General features: G+C 37.6%; 1 protein-coding gene across 1 annotated transcript in view; it reads right to left on the reverse strand.

The window, feature by feature from the left end:
- TMEM131 (transmembrane protein 131) overlaps positions 1–21487 on the reverse strand; it is a 229654-nt gene that overhangs the window by 85688 nt on the left and 122479 nt on the right. The window contains exons 6-7 of the mRNA XM_080813933.1: positions 5725–5841; positions 3397–3519 (exon numbers count right to left, since the gene is read on the reverse strand). Coding sequence (XP_080670059.1) covers positions 3397–3519; positions 5725–5841 — 240 coding nt within the window. The remainder of the gene's footprint in view (positions 1–3396; positions 3520–5724; positions 5842–21487) is intronic.

Consider the following 21487-nt stretch of genomic DNA (forward strand, 5'->3'; position numbering starts at 1 on the left):
AATAGTGAAATAGTGAAGAATGCATCATTCTGGGATATATGTAACATTTTTAATGCCGTATGACAGTATTTGGTTTCTCTTGGTGGCAAAAATCACAGGAACTGTTAATAATAACTCTCTGGCTTGCACCTATACTCATGATTTTGCTGAGCTATAACTGATGTACAATAAACTACACATATTTCAAGTGCACAACTTGATAAATTCTGACATACATATATAGGTGTGGAGCTACCACTGCAATTAAGACATTAAATATAACCATTCCTCCAAATTTTCTTCATGCCCTTTGTAATCTAACTGTCTCTTTCTGCCCCCTCACATCCCCTAGCCAACCAATGAGCTGCGTCTGGCCATTCAAGATTAGTTTGTATTTTCTAGAGCTTTATATAAATGGAATCATACAGTATGCACACTTGTCCTAGCTGCTTTTACTCAGTGTAATTATTTTGAGATTGATCATGTTATTGTATGTATTAATAGTTCCTTTCTTTTCTATGTTATGGTTATGCCACAATTTTTGATCCATTCACCTACTGATGGACATTTGGATTGCTTCCAGTTTTTGGTCATTACAGATAAAGCTGCTATGAACACTGCACTTCTATAAGTCTTTGTGTGAACATCTGCTTTCTTTTCTCTTTGGTAAATACCTAGGGATAGAATGGGACATATGGCAGGAGACTTTCCTTTAAGAGCAGGTAACCCAGCCTCTTAAAAAGAAAGAATATACTTAATTTTTTATTTTAAAAATTTTAAAAAAGATTTTATTTATTTTAGAGATAGAGATAGGGATAGAGAGAGTGAGTGCATGCAAGTGGGGGAAGGAGTGGAGGGAGAGAGACAAGCGGACTTCGCGCTGAGTCCTTGGTGGGGCTTGGTCCCACAACCCTGAGATTGTGACCTGAGCTGAAATCAAGAGTTGGCCACTTAACTGGCTGAGCCATTCAGGCACCCCAAGAATATTCTTAGTTAAATACAAATTTGGGGTGAAGTAAAAGAATGGGTGGAAGACCTTCACTTGTTGTACTACATAAGTCCTTTAGAAATACATTAAAAAAAAGACAAAGCAGGAAAAACAGCAATACTTTAGTATAAACTTCAAGGTTTTTGGTGTATATTGCTGAAATAACACATTTAGCAAAGACTAACAAGCTAAGATTTTCTTTGAGTATTATTGCCTGCTTTCTGTTTTGTTACAGTGTTCCCCTATAGTCCCAGTTGTATTAATAGTGATACCATCTAAACTGATGGAGTGACTGTAGAACCTTTGCTGAAAAACCAGAAGACATCACATACTATTTTGTTTATTCTTCCAAGGTATTAAGGAAACAAGCATAACAATGTGTGGAAACAGAAGATTAAAACATAGACTACTGATTGTAGGGAAAGGAATAAGGAAATGGGGACAGAAAAAGGCTACACTATAAAATTCAAAGGAAAGATTACATTAAAACTAGGAACACGACATATTCCTGATTTTAAGTCCAGTAATATTTATTCTAATTAAACAACATACAGAAAAAAAGGAAGCCAACAATAGAGAATATAATTTATATAAAAAAAACCTGCACAAGAATGTTTATTTTTGTGTCCACATATATATATGCAAATGCACTGAAAAAGGTCTAACAAGACACACCAAGATCATACCGGATAGTATCTATAAGGGGCGGTTTGGGACTAGAGCTTTGCTAATACAACAGTTATCAGCTATGTGGTTATTTAAATTTAACTGAAATAAAATAAAATGAAATGTTCAGTTTCTCAGCCACCCTAGCCACAAATTCAACTGCTCATTAGCCACATGTGGCTGGTGGCTGCTATACTGGACAGAGCAGATACAGATATATCATCGAAGAAAGTTCTATTGGATAGCACTGGATTAAAAAGTGGAACTCAAGAGGATTTTTGCTTCACATGTTTGAGTTAACTTTGTTTTTTTACTCATGTTTGTGCTTTATCAAAACAGATGCAACCTGTGATTTACAGTATTTTCTTAAATTTAAGGATAAGACTAATGACACAGTATAACACAGAACCATCAGGTTAAAGTGCCTTCCAGATAAATAATCTGTATTCTAAGAGGGCAGCTTTGGCTTTTCCATTTGCTCTCCTGTGTGCTGGTGCCAAGTCCAGTGTGGGATATATTCTTCATTAAAATGTAGTAACTGGAAAAAGCCCAGATTAACAACAACAAAAATCAGTTGACTGAAAACAGATAAGGAAAGAAAGCAACAGGAATTTATGAAATTTCTGAATAATTTGTCATAAAAATTAGTCAGAACAGGGAAAATACACAATTACCTAAAGTTAGCCAAAGGATATAAATGATCAACTGATGATGAAGAGGAAACACTTTTCACTTGTAAAAACAGGACAGAAAAGCATTTTCGTCTTTTGTAACAAAGATATCTAGCTAAAAAATCATTAAAATTTGGGCAGAATATTCTTATGAGTAGCCATGCTCATCAAATGTTAGCTAAGTGTTGGGGAGAAACCCCTTTCTTGCTAATTCAGCATATAATTTCACAATTCATGTTCTAAAAATCTTACTCTTCCTCACTTACTGTTTATGAACATTTCTGCCAGCGGTTCTGGGATGACAAGAACCATTCTGGCTGTGAAAGCTCTGCAGTTAACCACAATATGTAGTGCTTTCCCTCCAATGGCTATGTTCAAACTACTGTTAAGGCCTGCAGCACTGGTCCTAAAGAACTCTCGGTGTGGATATTATGGACTATTCCGGAAAGCATCCACATCTCTTTCCAACCAGGTGACACAAGTGGCAGCAAATGCCACGTGGTTGGAAGTCACTGGGGATGCAGGTGGAGATCTTAGGAAGTTCATGAGGGAGGAACATCAGCCACTCCTACTGTGCAAGAGACGAGGAACTAGTGAGGAGATTTCAAACTTGAAAACACTCAGTACTAACAGACTGAGTAAGATCATGAGTGGGCTTTTTAAATAAAAAAAAATACGTTTGCTTTTAATCATGATTCTATATTACCCTTCCCTTGGACTTCAATTTCCAGGCCACCATCACCAAAAACTTATTACCAAAAGTAAGCATGAACAGTGTTATAAAAAATTTATGTCATACTAGAAAAGTAGTGGCCTTGTGTAGCTGAAAACTCCTAAGTTAAATGTAGACCTGTTAAAATCTAATACCAGAGGAAACACAGTTTTAGAAGTGGTCCCCAAAATTCAATACCTGGACTACTGTGATCCAAAACTGCAGCAAGCTGCACTAAAAGAAAGCCGCCACCACTGTGATGCATCCATTCAACCCCACTATTTTAAATAGTCTTGAAAACTCTAACAGACTGAGATTTCACGCTAAGTATTAGTTTTTGCCAAAATGAAACTCATTCAAAATCACCATCATAAACTCACCTGTAAAGGCTCACTGTGAGGATTGTGTATATTTATTATAGGTGAGAAACTGCTGTTCACAGGAACTCTGGCCCCAAGGAATGGCCTCAATCGATATGGGTTTGGAACCCCAACACCAAATACCTATTTCAAAGATGAAAAAAATCTGAGTTGCTCTGATAATTAACATTTTTATAGTTATAACTGATAGATCTAGGAAAAACGAGTGAGTCTTATTTAGATGGACAAACCTTAACCAATTTAAAAAGAGCACACATGTAGTTTCTATACTTGATTTGGCTACATATTTGATTTACTACATATATATGTGTATTGGGAATTATTTCTGTATCAGAAATTAAAATGATAGCAGGCCTTCATGAGCTCATAGAATAGACGAAAGAAGAAAATAGGGACTCAAAAGATTTCCTTACTCTAACCATAAGGAGATGGATCTAGGGCCCAAGGAATTTCTCAAATATCAAGCTCAGTTCCTCATACCAACATGGGAAGGCAAGGCCCTGGGCTGACTTACTAAACAGGGTGAGCCAATCATTCAAATGACAAATATTTATTAAGTGCCTACGATGTGCTAGGCATAAATATACACATAGTGAATAAGAAAAATAATATGCCTGCTGTCATAAACCTTATATTCTAGTATGAGGAACAGACTAGGTAACAATGAAAAAGTTCTAAAAACCAGGTAATGTGATACAGAATAACTGGCTGAGGTGAGGCTGGGAATATTCTTTTAGAGAACACAGTTAGAGCAATCTTCTCTGGGGAAGTGATGTGAGCTGATGTCACCAGCAAGATGAGAAAAAGCTGCAGTGAGAGTGTATTCAGGCAAGGGGAAGTATGCAAAGGGAATGACGCAGGAAATGGGTTGATTTGTTTGAAGACCAGGAATGCCATGAGAAGCAGGATCATGGGGTGAGGTAGCAGAGCTATGGGAGTCAGAACCTCAGAGTCTTGTTGGCCTTGCTCAGAAGTTTACATTTTGCTCTAAGGGCAATAGGACAACATTAGGATTTCCATGGGCAAGTTGACTAGATGTGATTTATGTTCACAGAAGGTCGCTCTGATTACAGTGAATGATGGCCTATGGCAGGGACTGGAGGGGTGTGGAGGGCTGGTTGGAGGCTACTGTGTCATCCAGAGAGAAGCAATGGTGGCTTAGAAGACAGCAATGGCAGTGAAGAGAAGAGAGGTAGACAGACTCAAGATATATTTAGGAGGGGGACTTTGCGAAAGATTAGATGTGGAGAAGTGAAGAAAGACAGTGGCCACTGAGGCTCTCCTTGAGAATGACCTGATCACAAGCCTCAGGTAGTCCAGCTTGGCCACAACCACCTAGGCAACTGGGGGTGCCTTTGTGGAGCAAAGGTCTTAATATTCTTACAATAGTCTTCACTTACTCAAGAGGTTCTTGTTAAATGAGTGTCATATATACGGTACTTCAAAGTTACTAATCTATGCAGGCTGCTTACTAAACAACCATTAAAAACTTATTCACCATACATAAACACAGGTGCCTGACTAATCAGTTTACTGCGACACTAATTTTCAAGATATATGGTATGTTCTGGGTCCTGGAGAAGAATGTTGAAAACAAAATCATAGACACTGTCAAGTAAGACATTAGCTAAGTAAGGAGTTAAACCAATGTGTTCCAAGCACAGTATAACACAGTGGTTAAGAGGATGGTTATTGTAGGTACAAAGACATGGGTTTGAATCCCTGCTCAATAATCTACTAGTAGCATAATCTGAACCAATTATTTAACTTTTCTAAACTTCACCTTACCTATCTCAAAAAAGGAGGATAACAGTATCGATAACATAGGCAGAAATGCATCTAAGGTATGTAGTATAGTGCCATATAAGCATTTTTTCTTAATAATCTTGATAACCTTGATATACCAAAGTCTTGATTCATAAAACTTTAATAACCTAAACAATAATTACATATAAAAATAACAAATTTTAAACATTTACTAAGAAAAGCAGCCATGTATATTTTACTCTTGAAACTATTATATAAAAGTATAATGTGCAAAGTAAAATTTAAAAAAAAATTTAGTTAGTGTAAGATATTTTTTTACTATTATTTTGCTAACCAATCTTACATTAATGCTTTAGCTGTAGCTTTAAAAGACTGTTCAGTCTGATCTGAATAGGGATAGTCACAGACACAACAGTGAGTAAAAATGCTCTAAGGCTAAACTCTTGTATTTCCTATTATCCCTGAGTTTTTAAAGATGGTTCTTGATAGGCTGTCATATGACACATCAGAGACGAGAACTATATTTTATAAAAAAATGAAAGTTTTACTCCTGGTTCTTACCTGGTAAGTAAATACCCCATGATTGGATGTGTTAATAAATAAAGTATTTTCTACATTTCCCACTACTCTTGCAAGAAAAACTACATCAAATGATGTATTTCCTCCTGGAAGTATTTTCTGAAAAAGAACAGCAATAAATAAAGTTAAATTAACAACTAAAAAATCCAATTGTGCTGACCACAGTCAAGTAGCTGAAGTTCTCTAAAACAATCATCTTAGAATTATTTCCATGAACTAGCTTCTCCCCCATGAAGGTATAAGCTTTAAATTAGCTAAATTATTCTGCAATGGAAAATGATAAAAAGATGTCTTCATATTGATGTCTATAGTCATATAGCTTTGCCAATTACCAGCCTAAAACCCTGTAGAGCAGACAGTTTCCTTAGATTCTGTTCCTTCAACAACCACTAGGCTGGAATGAAGTGCCTAATTATAGGCTGTTCCCTCAACACATAATCATGCAGGGACTGAGCCAAAGCTAAACTTCTTATATAAATGTTATTACTCTACTACTAAGCAGCAACTTGTACTATTCCAAAGAAGAAATAAGCCCAGGCCTCAACCCCCTGACCTACGTCACCCATTCATACAAGGCACTGTATGGGCCCACAACTTAAATTAGAAAAGAAGGCAGGGGTGGCAGTTATTTGCAGAAACTCACTCCTGTTATTTTGTGCAGATTGAAGATGTCACTGTAGTTAGTGAAATAAAACTTTATTACAACAGAACAATTGGGTTACTCCATGGACTTCAAAGAGAATGTGTCTGCAATTCTGTCTGCAATGAAGCCTTACAATGCAGAGTCATCAACCCCTCTCTTTCTGCCTCTGTGGCTCAAACTCTAAAACACTGCCCAGACTGTAGCTTAAAATAAATGGCATTGAGACTTCTGGCTTTACCTTAGGATGGAGAAAGCTGGAAAGAATGCCTCCCCTGCTTATCAACAACCAAAACAATAATTTACAAAATCATAACTTTTCTTGAACATATAATGGAGTTTGTGTAAAAAGTAGCCCAAAATTTAAGGAAAGACATGTACCTCCAAGGAGACATGGGACTGTATTGGCTCACCATGGCAGAGAACGGGAAGATGAGGCTACCATATAAGAGGGTAAAATGTATTCAGCTAAAATGTTTACCCTCTGCTAAAAGCTGAGGGTGGGCTAAAAGGGGAGTATACAACCACTGGAAGCTGGACACGCTAGATAGAGGTCACACTTGAACCAAAGTCAATAACAGAAAGATACTTGGCAAATCTCTAAGTAGCTTGAAATTAACACACTTCTAAATAACCCACTGACCAAAGCAGTAGTTGCAAGGAAATTAAAATATTCTGAATCAACTGAAAATTAAAACACAACATATTAAGGGGTATCTGGGTGACTCAGTGCGTTAAAGCCTCTGCCTTCGGCTCAGGTCATGATCCTAGGGTCCTGGGATCTAGCCCTGCATCGGGCTTTCCGCTCAGTGGGGAGCCTGCTTCCTCCTCTCTCTCTGCCTTCCTTTCTGCCTACTTGTGATCCCTCTGTCAAATAAATAAATAAATTAAATCTTAAAAAAAAAACAACCCCACAACATGTCAAAATACGTTGGCTACAGCTAAAGCAATACTTGGAGAGAAATGTACAATATTACATGCTTATTTTGAGAAGAAATGCTTCAAATCAATAATCTGTGTTTCCAGAGAAAGGACTCAAATTAATAAAATCATGAATGAAAGGGGAGAGATCACAACTAACACCAAGGAAATAGAAGTAATTATTAGAAATTTTTACTAGCAACTTATGCCAACAAATGAAGCAACCTGGAAGAAATGGATGCCTTCCTGGACACTTACAAACTACCAAGATTGAAACAGGAAGAAATAGACAATCTGAATAGACCAATAACCAGTAACGAAACTGAAACAGTAATCAACAGTAATCAAAAACCTCCCCAAAACACAAGCTTCCCAGGGAAATTCTACCGAACATTTAAAGAAGAAATAATACCTATTCCACTGAAGCTCTTTCAAAAAATAAGGATTTTATTTACTTATTTGACACACACAGAGAGAGAGAGATAGCGAGAGCAGGAACACAAGCAGGGGGAGTGGGAGAGGGAAAGCAGGCTTCCCGCCAAGCAGGGAACCTGACATGGGGCTTGATCCCAGGACCCTGGGATCATGACCTGAGCCGAAGGCAGAAGCTTAGCAACTAAGCCACCCAGGTGCCCTGTTTCAAAAAATAGAAACAGAAGGAAAACTTCCAAACTCCTTCTATGAGGCCAGCATCACCCTGATGAACATGGATGCCAAAATACTGAACAAGATCCTAGCTAACAGGATCCAACAATACATTAAAAGGATTACTCACCACGACCAAGTGAGTTCTATGCCTGGGATGCAAGGGTGGTTCAACAATCACAAATCAATCAACATGGTAGAGCACATCAGTAAAAGAAAAGACAAGAACCATACAATCCTCTCAATTGATGCAGAAAAAGCATTTGACAAAATATGATATCCGTTCCTGATTAAAACTCTTCAGAGTAGAGGGATGGAGGGAGCAGTCCTCAATATCATAAAAACCATCTATGAAAAGCCCACAACATATGTAATTATCAATGGGGAAAAGCTGAGACCCTTTCCCTTAAGATCAGGAGGAACACGACAGGGATGCCCACTCTCACCACTATGTTCAACATAGTACTAGAAGTCCTAGCCTCAGCAATCAGACAACAAAAAGAAATAAAAGGCATCCAAATTGGTAAAGAATAAGTCAAATTCTCCCTTTTTACAGATGACAGGATACTTTATGTGGAAAACCCAAAAGATTCCACCCCCAAATTACCAGAACTTATATAGCAATTCAGCAACGTGGCATGATACAAAATCAATGCACAGAAATCAGTTGCCTTTCTATACACTAAGAATGTTACTGTAGAAAGAGAAATTAAGGCGTCAGTTTCATTCACAATAGCAACAAAATCCATAGGATACCTAGGAATAAACCTAACTAAAGAGGTAAAGGATCCTTAAGCTAGAAACTACAAAACACTTATGAAGAAATTGAGGAAGACACAAAGAGATGGAAAAATAGTCCATGCTCAAGGATTGGAAGAAGAAACATTGCTAAAATGTCCATCCTACCAAAACAATTTACACTTTCAATGCCATTCCTATTAAAATACCACTGGCATTTTTCAAAGAGCTGGAACAAACAATCTTAAAATTTGTATGGAACCAGAAAAGACCCCGAATCGCCAAGGAAATGTTGAAAAAGAAAAACAAAGCTGGGGCATCACGTTGCCTGATTTCAAGCTGTATTACAAAGGTGTGATCATCAAGACAGAATGGTACTGGCACAAAAACTGACTCATGGACAATGGAACAGAATAGAGAGCCCTGATATGGACTCTCAATTCTATAGTCAACTAATCTTCGACGAAGCAGGAAATAATACCCGATGGATGAAAGACAGTCTCTATAATAAGTGGTGTTGGGAAAACTGGACAGCTATATACAGAAGAATGATGCTGGACCATTCTCTTACACCATACACAAAGATAAACTCTAAATGGATGAAAGACCTCAATGTGACACAGGAATCCATCAAAGCAGTAACCTCTTTGACATCAGCCACAGCAACTTCAAAACATGTCTCCAAAGGCAAGGGAAACAAAAGCAAAAATATACACAATGGAATATTATTCAGCCATCAGAAAGGATGAATACCCACCATTTACATCGACATGGATGGAACTGGAGGGGATTATGTTAAATGAAGTAAGTCAGGCAGAGGAAAGACAATTATCATATGGTTTCACTCATATGTGGAACATAAGCATGGAGGACCATAGAGGAAGGGAAGAAAATCCAAAGGGGGCGAAATCAGAGAGGGAAATGAACCATGAGAGACTATGGACCCCAAGAAACAATCTGGGGGTTTCAGAGGGGGAGGAGAGTGGGGAGAGGGTTAACAGGGTGATGGGTATTGAGGAGGGCACGTGCTGTGATGAGCACTGGGTGTTATACATAACTAATGAATCCCTGAGCACTACATCAAAAACTAATTATGTACCAGACAGTGGCTAACTGAACATAGTTTAAAAAAATCTACTTTTCCAAACTTGAGAAACTAAAAACAGAGTATGTAAAACCAAAATATACAAAACAATGAAAATAACAGACAAAAGCAGAAAGGAATAAAGTAGAAAACAGAAAACAGCAAAAAGTCAATAAAACCAAAGATAATGCTTCAAAAAGGTCCATAAAACTGATAAAACCCTGAACAAAATGACCAAGATTAAAAAGGAAGAAGATAAAAACATAAGAAACTGAAATGTGGACATTAACATGAACCTTTTTACACATAAAAAGGCTGATTAAGGAGTATTACAAACAACTGTATGACCAAAAATTTAATAACTAGAAGAAATGGACACATTCTTTGAAAAACAGAATCTGCCAAAGCTCATTCAAAATGGAACAGATGATAAGGACAGACCTCTACCCATTAAAGAAGTTTGATTTGTCATTTAAAACCTTCCTACAAAGAAAAACCCAAGCCCAGATGGTTTCATTGGCAGAATGGTAGAAGTCTCTATCATCTATTTAAGAAGGAATTAATATCTATCTTACATACTTTACAGCACATGGAAAGGAGAGAACATTCCCCACCTTGTTTTACTGGCTTAGCATTACCCTGATACCAAGACCAAAGACATGATGAGAAAAGAAAAGTCAGTAAGTCTCATGAATGTAGACATACGATCAACTACAAAATATTGGCAAATTAAATCCAGTCAATATATAAAAAATGATAATACACCATACGACTAAGTGGGTTTTATCTTGACAATGCAACTCTAGTTCAACATGCAAAAGTCAAATCAATGTAACTGATACTATTAACTTACTGAAGAAAAGAAAATCAGACAGTCATTTCAAAAGGTGCATAAAACAAATTGGCAAAATTCAATATCCATTCATGATTAGAAATCTCAGTAAGCTGGTATTAGAAAAATTTCTCAACCTGATAAACAGCATCTAAAAAACCCTAGAACTACCATATTTCATGGTGAATGACTGAGTGCCAAAATGTGGAACAAGGTAAGGATGTCCTCTCAGGACAGCTGAACAACATCATACTGGAAGTACTGGTCAGCACAATGAGACAGGGAAAAGAAATAAAAGGCATACACATTAGAAAGTAAGAACAATCTGTCTTTATTCACAAACAACACAGCTGTCAATATAAAAAACTCCAAAAATATCTTCAAAAATCCTCCCAGAATAAAAGAGTTTGCCAAGTCACAGGAATCAAGGTCAATATATAACAATCAGTTGTATTTCCATATACTAGCAATGAATTTTAGAATTCTAATTTTTTAAAAAGCATAACTAACAATCACACACACACAAATACTGAAGTGTAAATCTATTAATGTGCAAGTTCTGTAAGATGAAACCTGCAAAACATTGCTGAGAGAGATAAAAAAAAAAAGCCTTTAACATCATGGAACTAAAAATCAAAACTACAGTGAGATACCACCTCACACCCGTCAGAATGGCTAAAATTAACAAGTCAGGAAATGACAGGTGTTGGCGAGGATGCAAAGAAAGGGGAACCCTCCTATGCTGTTCGTGGGACTGCAAACTGGGGTAGCCACTCTGGAAAACAGTATGGAGGTTCCTCAAAAAGATACAAATGTAGTGATCGGAACGGGCACGTGCACCTGAATGTTTATAGCAGCAATGTTCACAATAGCCAAACTGTGGAAAGAGCCTAGATGTCCATCAACAGATGAATGGATAAAGAAGATGTGGTGTATGTGTGTGTACACACACACACACACACACACACACACACGAACACTATGCATCCATCAAAAATGGAAATCTTGCCATTTGCAATGATGCGGATGAAACTAGAGGGTATTTTATTATAAATAAGTCAATCAGAGAAAGACAATTATCATATGATCTCTCTGATATGAGGAATCTGGGGGGGCGGTTGTGGGGGAAGGGAGGGAAAAATGGAACAAGATGGGACCGGGGAGGGAGACAAACCATAAGAGACTCTTAATTTCAGGAAACAAACTGAGGGCTGCTTATGGACACTGTGGAGGGTATGTGCTATCATGAGTGTTGTGAATTGTCTAAGACTGATGAATCACAGACCTGTACCCCTGAAGCAAATAATGCATTATATGTTAATAAAAAAAAAAAGAAGCCTTTCAAATGGAGACATACTGTGTCCCTGGATTAGAAGACCTAATATTGTTAAGATGTTAATCCTCCCCTAACTGATTTATATATCCAATGTAACTGCAATAAAAATTTCAGTCGGAGAAAAAGTTGCATGCAATGTGGTAATATCCTACAGCAGAAAAAGTACACTGCTGATAGGAAAACTGATGAAATTCATATATTTTTAAGATTTTATTTATTTGAGAGAGAGAGGTAAGAGAGCGATCATGACAAGTAGGGGGAGGGGCAGAAGGAGAGGGAGAAGCAGACCTCTGCTGAGTGGGGAACCTGCCACAGGGCTCAATCCCAGGACCCTGAGATCATGAACTGAGCTGAAGGCAGATGCTTCAGCCACTCTGAGCTGACTGAGCCACTCAGGCATCCCTCATATAAGTTTTTTAGTAATACTGTACTAATGTTAATTTCCTTGTTATGATAATTGTACTCTGATTATATAAGATGTTAGCACTAGGAGAGACTGGGTGAGGGATATAAGGAGTCTATCTGTACTGTTTTTTATACATTTAAGAGCATATCAAAATAACATAATAATAATTTCCTAGAAAGATTTAAAACAAAAGAAATTGACAAGCTGATTCCAAAATTTAGATGGCGAGAAAAGGGAATATAAATAGCAAAACAGGGGCGCCTGTGTGATTCAGCTGGTTAAGCATCTGCCTTCGGCTCAGGTCATGATCTTGGGGTCCTGGGACTGATCCCTGTGTTGGGCTCCCTGCTGAGTAGGGAACCTGCTTCTCCCTCTGGCCCCCTCCCTGTGCTCATGCTCTCTCCCTTGCAAATGAATAAAATCTTTAAAAAAAAACAAAACAAAACAATTTTCAAAAATAAAACTGAAGGACTCACAATATCTAAGAATTATTAAAAAGCTACAGTAAACAAGAAAGTGTGGTATTGGTGAAAGGGTAGACATTTTAGAGTCTATTAGATACATATTAGGACATAATGGAGAGTCTAAGAAACAGACCCACACTTAGGTCATCGGACTTTTGACAAAAAAGCAGAGGGGTTTCAATGAGAAAGACTAGGCTTTTCAATCAATGGTGTAGGAATAACTGTGTATTCATATGCAATACAAAATGAGCATGAATCACAGCTCATACCATAAACAAACATTAACTCAAAATGGATCACAGACCTAAATATAAAATCCAAAACTATTAAACTTCTGGAAGAAAAATAGGAGAAAATTTTTGTGACCTTGGTTTGGGCAAAGCTTAGCTAAGTCCAAAAAGCATGACCCATAAAAGAAAACTTGATAAAATGGACTTCATGGAGATTAAAAACTTGTCTTTGGAAACATTCTGTAAAGAGGATGAAAAGATATGCTGCCAATAGGGAGAAAAGATGTGCAAATCACATATATGATAAGGACTTATATCTAGAATATATAAAGAATTCTAAAGAACTCAGTTAAGAAAACAAACAACCCAATTAAAAAACAGGCAGAAGAATTGAGCAGACATTTCACCAAAGAAAATATATGCATGGCAAAGAAAATATACACATCAAAGAATATAAAGGGGCATTAAAGATGGTGAAAAGATGTTCACCATCATTAGTCAGTGATGAATGTAAATTAAAGTAAAAATGAACACTACAACTATTTGAGTGACTAACACTAAAAACAAGCAAACAGAACGCATCCTCACAATACGGAGTACTAACAAAGATGCTGAACAACTGGAGCATACATTCATTCCTGTTGGGAATGCAAAATGGTACAGTCATTATGAGAAACCATTAAGCATATACTTAGCATAAGACCAAGCAATTCCACTCCTAAGTATTTATATTAAGGGAAATGAGGAAAAGAACATTTATGTTCATACAAAAATCTGTATGTGAATATTTATAGTGGTTTTATTTATAATAACTCCAAAGTGGAAAGAATGTAAATGTCTTTAACTGGTGAATGGATAAACAAACTGTAATACTGTCATCCAGTGAAGTATTACGAGATATAAAGCGGTACAAAGAATGGATACATCCAACTACTAGATAACATGAAATGTATTATGCTAAATGAAAGAAGTTGGACTCCAAAAGCTATGTAATGCATGGTTCCTATTTACATAACCTCTGGAATAGGGTATACTCAAAGGCTTGAATTGACTGAGCTGTCAATTACAGGACTATGAATTTTTGAAACTCAGAACTATACATTAAAATGGATGAATTTCAGGGCACCTGGGTGGCTCAGTGGGTTAAGCCTCTGCCTTCGGCTCAGGTCATGATCTCAGAGTCCTGGGATCGAGCTCCGCATCAAGCTCTCTGCTCCCCCCCCATCCCCCCCACCCCCCACTTCTCTGCCTACTTGTGATCTCTGTCAAGTAAATAAACAAACAAATTTAAAAAAAAACAAAATGGGTGAATTTTACTGAAAGTATACCCTAATAAAAATATATACATATATACATTTGCACATTCACTCAAGACAGTATCTTAGCCTGGACCTTTTTTATAAGGGTCTCAGTTTTTATAAGGGTCTTCCAGTTTCCTGGAGCAAGGACAAGTAATCGAAAGTTTAGGTTTCACTATCAGTAGGCAAGAGTACTCAAATCTACTTTAAGACAGCAAAAATCTCTAAACAAAATGGATAATTTCACTGAGCACTGGCAGTCTGTCCATAATTCCCACTGCTGTGAGTTTAACTATAAGGGGTCATATTGTTGGCCACCTACTTACCACCTTCATTACTCCTCTGACAGTTCAAGGACTTGTTGCTGACACCAAAGGGCACAGAGAGGAGCCTCAAGGCTCTTTGACAAAAGAATGTCATTTTCCCCATCTAAGATACCAGTGCTTATAACAGAGATGTTTAATTTTTTAACACACCAAGAAAACAAAAAGGAAAGAAAAACACACGAAAAAATGCAGAGTTAAGCAGAAACTTCCTATTTTAAAGCAAGGAGTGAGGTTAACAGAAGCCTCACAGAAAGGGTCAGTGAAGAAATGTGTATGGCTCATTCTAGGCACTGCATTAAGGTAGGAAAACTCATTTACTCTTAGCATTTCAACTATAACTCAGGACTCATGAAGGTTTATAATCTGGTTATGGATTATAATTTTTTTTTTTTTTGAGGGTGATCCCTCAAAAACCTCAAGCAGTAAACGTAATGTTTAGTTGGTAGCACTGAGACACTAGTGCCATCAATCTGGGGAAAACGCAACTTCAATGCAAGCTAACAGTGACAGTACTATGCCCTTCACTGTAAGATGTGTTCCAAGTTCAGAGACATAAAAATGCTGAAAAAACTGTTTTAGAATCAATGAGTATGGTATCCCTGTTTGACAGCATTTCTAATGTCAATGAAGATATTCATAACTTACTACAGGGAAGTTTATCCAGCCAGAGAAAAACTGGTTTCCTTTAAAATTTTAATGGGAACTTACATATATATTTATTATCTTTCTATATCTATATTCTATATATCTATATCTATATTCTATTATCTATATTTTATATAATATTATCTTTCAAAAGTCCATCTAAATTCGAAAAGGAAGGAAAATGATCATGGAACACTTAATTCTTAGTATAAACTTTGGCTACTACCAGAACTGGATATCTAGTCTTGAGTAAGTAGGTGATGCATTAGAGACCTGAGTTTCTAGTTCTGTCACTAAGAAACTGATTTTGGCAAATAATTTAACCTCTGTAAGTTTCAACTCCTCCTAAATTCAAAATGAGCCAGTTTTATTAGATGATCTCTGAGATCCTAATTATTAAAGAAACCATAAACATGACCAGTCTGTTTAATTCCTATGGAACATAAGGCTTTGCTTCATGACGTCATTTATATCTGAGGAGGGGCAGGAGGAATCTAGAAATGAGAGTATAAGTTCTCTTTGATAGTTCTCAGTATCTATCAAGACGTGACTCTACTCTTATTTTAGTACTTGAAGAAGATGCTGAAACAGAACAAGTATTTCCCTCCCTTCCCTCCTCCTTCCCCTCTTCTCCCCACTTTTTCTTCTTCTTCTCATCCTTCTTTCCCCTCCGCCCCCTCCTCTTAATAACAGGAAAAATCTAATTCCAAGTGACACTTAAGGATGTAACAAAACAGAACAGCAGGCTCAGGAACATAACCTTCCCATAAGAGTTCATCAGATTTGCTACAATTTATCCTTTGTCCCCTTTCTTGCACACTTTCTAAATTAGATGAATTGGTGTGATAAAAAATTAGAAAACAGTATAAAGTAATGAACAAATAAGGTGTGCTAGCTTTAACCCAACGTTATCTGCAGCTAAGTATTTTACCTTTGTACCACTGCTTAGTCCCTGCCTGGCTCCCTCAGTAAGCTCAACCAGGTCCACGACTTCACCAGTGACTCTTAAACTTCCATTTTGAATGCAATCTTTTCTCTTATAATCTAAACTCAGACACCAACTGACACTTGGCACTTGTACCCGGATGTCTAAAAGACATCTCAAATCTAACACGTCAAAAACTTAACTACTGATTATACTCCTGAAATCTGCTCAACCTTCAGCCTTCTTCATCCCAGTTGATGGCAACTCTGTCCTTTAGTAGTTTGGGACAAAAACTACAGTCAATCTTGACTCTCCTCTTTCTCTTGGTCTCATATCAGGAAATCCTGTTGGTTATGTTTTCAAAATATATCCAAAATCCAACAGCTTTCTTCACTTTTTTTTTTTAAAAGATTTTATTTATTTGACAGACAGAGATCACAAGTCGGCAGAGAGGCAGGCAGAAAAAGAGGGGGAAGCAGGCTCCCTGCCGAGCAGAGAGCCTGATGGAGGGCTCGATCCCAGGACCCTGAGATCATGACCTGAGCCGAAGGCAGAGGCTTTAACCCACTGAGGCCCCCAGGCGCCCTGCTTTCTTCACTTCCTCACTCTTGTCAGAGTAACTGTCTTTTACCATGGGGTACTGCAGTAGTTAATGTAACTGGTGTTCCTGATTCTCCCCTTGTTATTCTGCAGTCTCTTTTTGATAAATAGTGATCCTTATAAAACATAAGCTATCATTTAATTTCTCAGCTCAAATCTGTGAAGGCTTCCAATTACAATCAGGATAAGAGCCAAAGTCGTCCTCATAGCTTGTAGGAGCCTTCACAGTTTATCCCCTCCCATCCCCATTCATTTCCCTCACCCTTGGTCACTCTGGTCTAGCCACACTGTCCTGTTTGCGCACAGGCAGGCTTTCACATCAGAGCGGTTGTACTGCCTGTACCCTGTCTGGAATGTTCTTCTTCCATATATTCTACTTCCTTCTATTCAGTACTCTCTCTCACCTCTTTCAAGTCTGTCCAAATGTCACTTTCTAAATGAAGCCTGTCCTAACTATCTTATTTAAAATTGGAAGAGTGATGGCAGCATAAGATGTCAGCATGAGACTGACATGGCAGCATAAGATGTTCCTCCTTTTTGTCCCACTTTTTAAGCTATGGATTAGAAATACATCCACAAACAGTAGTGCTTTTGTGGGAATTGTGGGATTCAGCACCATATGCTAGGGGACTTGGGAGTTGTCTCAACCACCTGTGCATCTGGTAGTAGGTGGGCAGACTTCAATACGGGTTGCAGAATCAGTCCACTTGCCCCAACCACTCTTGCCATAATGGGAAAAAAACCCGGAGAGTGCTGACCTAGGCAGATACCCATACAAGACAGATGTTGTTTAAAAAAAAAAAAAAAAAAAAAAAAAAGGTTGGTCACAGTGAAAACTGTAAGAGGAATTTTCCCAATGCCAGTTCCATTTCCCCTACTCCACCAAAGCCAACACTCCATTGGAATGAATTACCCAGCAGTGGAGACCTTTACAATAAGGGAAAAGGAAAGCAGTGAGTGAGTACCCAACTAGCCCCATTGTGCAGGGCGTGGCAGGAGAAACCAGTTTCTTTCCAGCAGCACCCAGAGTACTGAGGCAGGACCTCCAAAACTGGGGAAGGGAAGAGAGCAGAAAAGAGAAAGATAAGAATATAAAGGGGCGTTAAAGATACACAGTTGCTGGTAACTGTACTCAGGACTTCAGCAGGAAGCCTGCCTATGAACCTCTGGGAATACTTTGCCCGAGGATACCCCTCACTACACTGGGTCTATAGGTACCTCAATGGCCCAAGTGCTAAAGCCACATCTCGTCTCACTCTGCAGTGGCTCCTAGTGCTCACTCCCAAGTGCAGTGGTGAGAGCAAACCCAGTAAATGGAATGTTATCAGGAAAACAGCAGGACGTGTAGGCAAGTGAGAAACCACAAACTTGAGCACCATCTTCTGGAAAATCTAAAAGGTGGAGAAAATCCAAATATGATAGTACCAACAAAGAATATACCACATCTGAAGACAACTAGTAAAGATTTAGGAAGGGGTCTCCTACTTCAAACACAAAAGCAGAAATGCAAAACTTCAAGAAACATGAAAAATCGAAAAAACATGATCACCAAAAGAACAATAATTCTCCAACAACCAAAAGCACAGATTTTTGCAATCTAGCTGTTAAAAAAAAAAAAAAAGGAACTACTTGAATCCTTTAAGATTTTGTTTATTCATTTGAGAGAGGGAGAGCACAAGCAGGAGGAGCTTCAGGCAGAGGGAGAGGGAGAAGCAGGCTCCCCACCAAGCAGGGAGCCTGGTGCAGGGCTCAATCCCAGAAGCCTGGGATCGTGACCTGAGCAGAAGGCAGACGCTTAACCAACTGAGCCACCCAGGTGACCCTCAAAGTAGTTCTTCTGAACAAACTCAGTGATGTACAAGAAAACTCAGAAGGACAATTAAATGGAATCAGGAAACAATACGCAAACAAAATGAGAGATTTAACAAAAAGAAGAAATAATAAAAAAAGAACACTGAAATTCTGGAGCTTAAGATTTCAATGATTGAAATGAAAAAAACCCAACAGAGAACATGTATGGCAGAATATAGCAAAGAGAATGCAGAATAAATGATCTAGAAATTTTGAATTATCAATTAGAACAAAGTAAAAAGAATTTTAAAAAGTGAAGAAAGCCTATTGAATCTATCTAATTCCATCAAAGAACAAATATAATAATCAGAGTTCCAGAGAACAGAGGGAGAAGGGGGCAGAAAATTTATTTAAAGAAATAACAGCTGAGAACTTCCCAAACTTGGGGAGAGACTTGGACATCCATGTACACAAAGCTAACAGATCACCCTATCATCTCAATGCAAAAGACCTTCTCCAACACATGGTGTAAAGGAACTGCCAAAAATCAAAGACAAAGAGAGAATCTTAAAAGCACCCAAGGAAAACAGTGTAATCTGTGACGGAACTCCATGAGGCTATTAGTGATTTCTCAGCAGAAACCCTACAGGCCAGGAGAGAGCGGGATGACATACTCAAGGAACTGAAAGAAAAAACTGCTAGCCAAGAAGACTCTTATCTGACAAAATTATCCTTCAGATGCAAAGAAGAAATAATTACTTTCTTGGACTAATAATTCACTGGTGAACTCTGAGGGAGCTTATCTCTGCTAGACTTGCTTTGTAAGAAATGCTGAAAGGACTTTTTCTAGTGTTATTAGATGTTACTAGTGATACAAAAACATATGAAAGCATACAACATACTGGATAAAGGTAAATACGTAGTCAGACATAGAAAATCCTAATTCTGTAACAGGATGGTTTATTAACCATTTAACTGTACTAAAAAGGCTAAGGAGAGTATTTTTTTTTTTTTAAGATTTTATTTATTTATTTGACAGACAGATCACAAGTAGGCATAGAGGCAGGCAGAGAGAGAAGGGAGGAAGCAGGCTCCTTGCTGAGCAGAGAGCCCGATGCGGGGCTCGATCCCAGGACCCTGAGATCATGACCCGAGCTGAAGGCAGTGGCTTAACCCACTGAGCCACCCAGGTGCCCTAAGGCTAAGGAGAGTATTAAAAATAATGATAGCTACTATAATTTGTTAATGAACACAATATAAAAAGAGGTCAATAATGACATCAAGCATACAAAAGGGGGAAGAGCAAAAGGTGATGCTTTTACACAACTGAAGTTGGTATCAGCTTAAAATGGACAGTTTTATAAGATGTTTTATGTAAGCTTCATGGTACCAAGAAGCAAAAACAGATTCACAAAAGTTGAAGAAGTAGGAAACAGAATGGGGAAAAAAACCACAATCTAGAAAGGCAGGCAGAAAAAGAGGGGAAAAGAATCAGTGGAAACACAGAACAACCAGAAAGCCATTAAGAATACTACATTGTAAGTCCATACATATCAAGAATAACTCTAAATGTAAATGAACTGAATTCACCAATCAAAAGGCACAAAGGAACCAGATAAAGAAATGAGACCCAACTGTGTATTGCCTACAGAAGGCAAACTTCAGCTTTAAGGACACACATTGACTCAAAGTGAAGGGCTGCAAAAAGATATTCAGTGCAAGTGGAAACCAAAAGAGAGGGGCGTGGCTAGGCTTGTATCAGATGAAACAGACTTGAAAAGCCAAAAATGCTAACAAGAGACAAAGAAGGTCATAATATAATAATAAAGGGGTCAATGAATCAAGAGGATATAAAAATTGTAAATATATATGTACCCAACATCAGAGCACCTAAATATAATAGCAAATATTGCTGGATTTGAAAGGAGAAATCGACAATACAATAAGAGCAGGTGACTTCAATACCCCACTTTCACCAAAGGATAGATCATTCAGGCAGAACAAAAACAAGGAAATGTTGGATTTGAACCATACATTAGACCAAATAGACCTAACAGACATTTATAGATCATTCTATCCTACAGCAGCAGATACGTGTTCTTTTCAAGTGCATACAAAATGGTCTGCCTTGAAGAATGTTTTGTTATGTTATGTTATGACGGTACAAAGAACAAGTCTTATGGCAAATTTAAGAAGACTGAAATAATACCAAGTATATTTTCAGACCACAATGGTATGAAACTAGGAATCAGAAAAGGGAAGCTGGAAAATCTACAAATGTGTGGAAATTAAACAATATACACCTAAGTAACCAGGTCAAAAAAGAAATCAAAAGGGAAACAAACAAACAAAAAATTGAAACAAATGAAAATGGAAACACAACATACCAAAACTTATAGGATGCTGCAAAAGCAGTCCTAAGAGGGACTTTATAGTTATAAATGCATATAAGAAAACAGAAACATCTCAAATAAACATCGTTAACTTTACACCTCAAGGAACTAGAAACAGAAGAACAAACCTGAGTCCAAAATTAGCAGAAGGAAAGAAATAAAAATCAGAGCAGAAATACATAAAATAGAGACCAGAAAAACAACAAGGAAAAAAACAGTGAAACTAAGAGCTGGTTTCAAAAAAATAAAACAAAATCGGTAAACCTTTAGCTACACAAACCATGAAAGAAGACAATATTCGAAGTCAGAAATGAAAGAGGAGACATTACAATTGATACGACAGAAATACACAGGATCATAAGAGACTATTATGAACAATTATATGCCAACACATTGGATAACCTAGAAGAAATGGATAAATTCTTAGAAACATACAACCTACCAAGACTGAATCAGGAAGAAACAGAAAAT

Source organism: Martes martes (genome assembly GCF_963455335.1).
Source record: "Martes martes genome assembly, chromosome: 9".
In the NCBI taxonomy this organism is placed as follows: Eukaryota; Metazoa; Chordata; class Mammalia; order Carnivora; family Mustelidae; genus Martes; species Martes martes.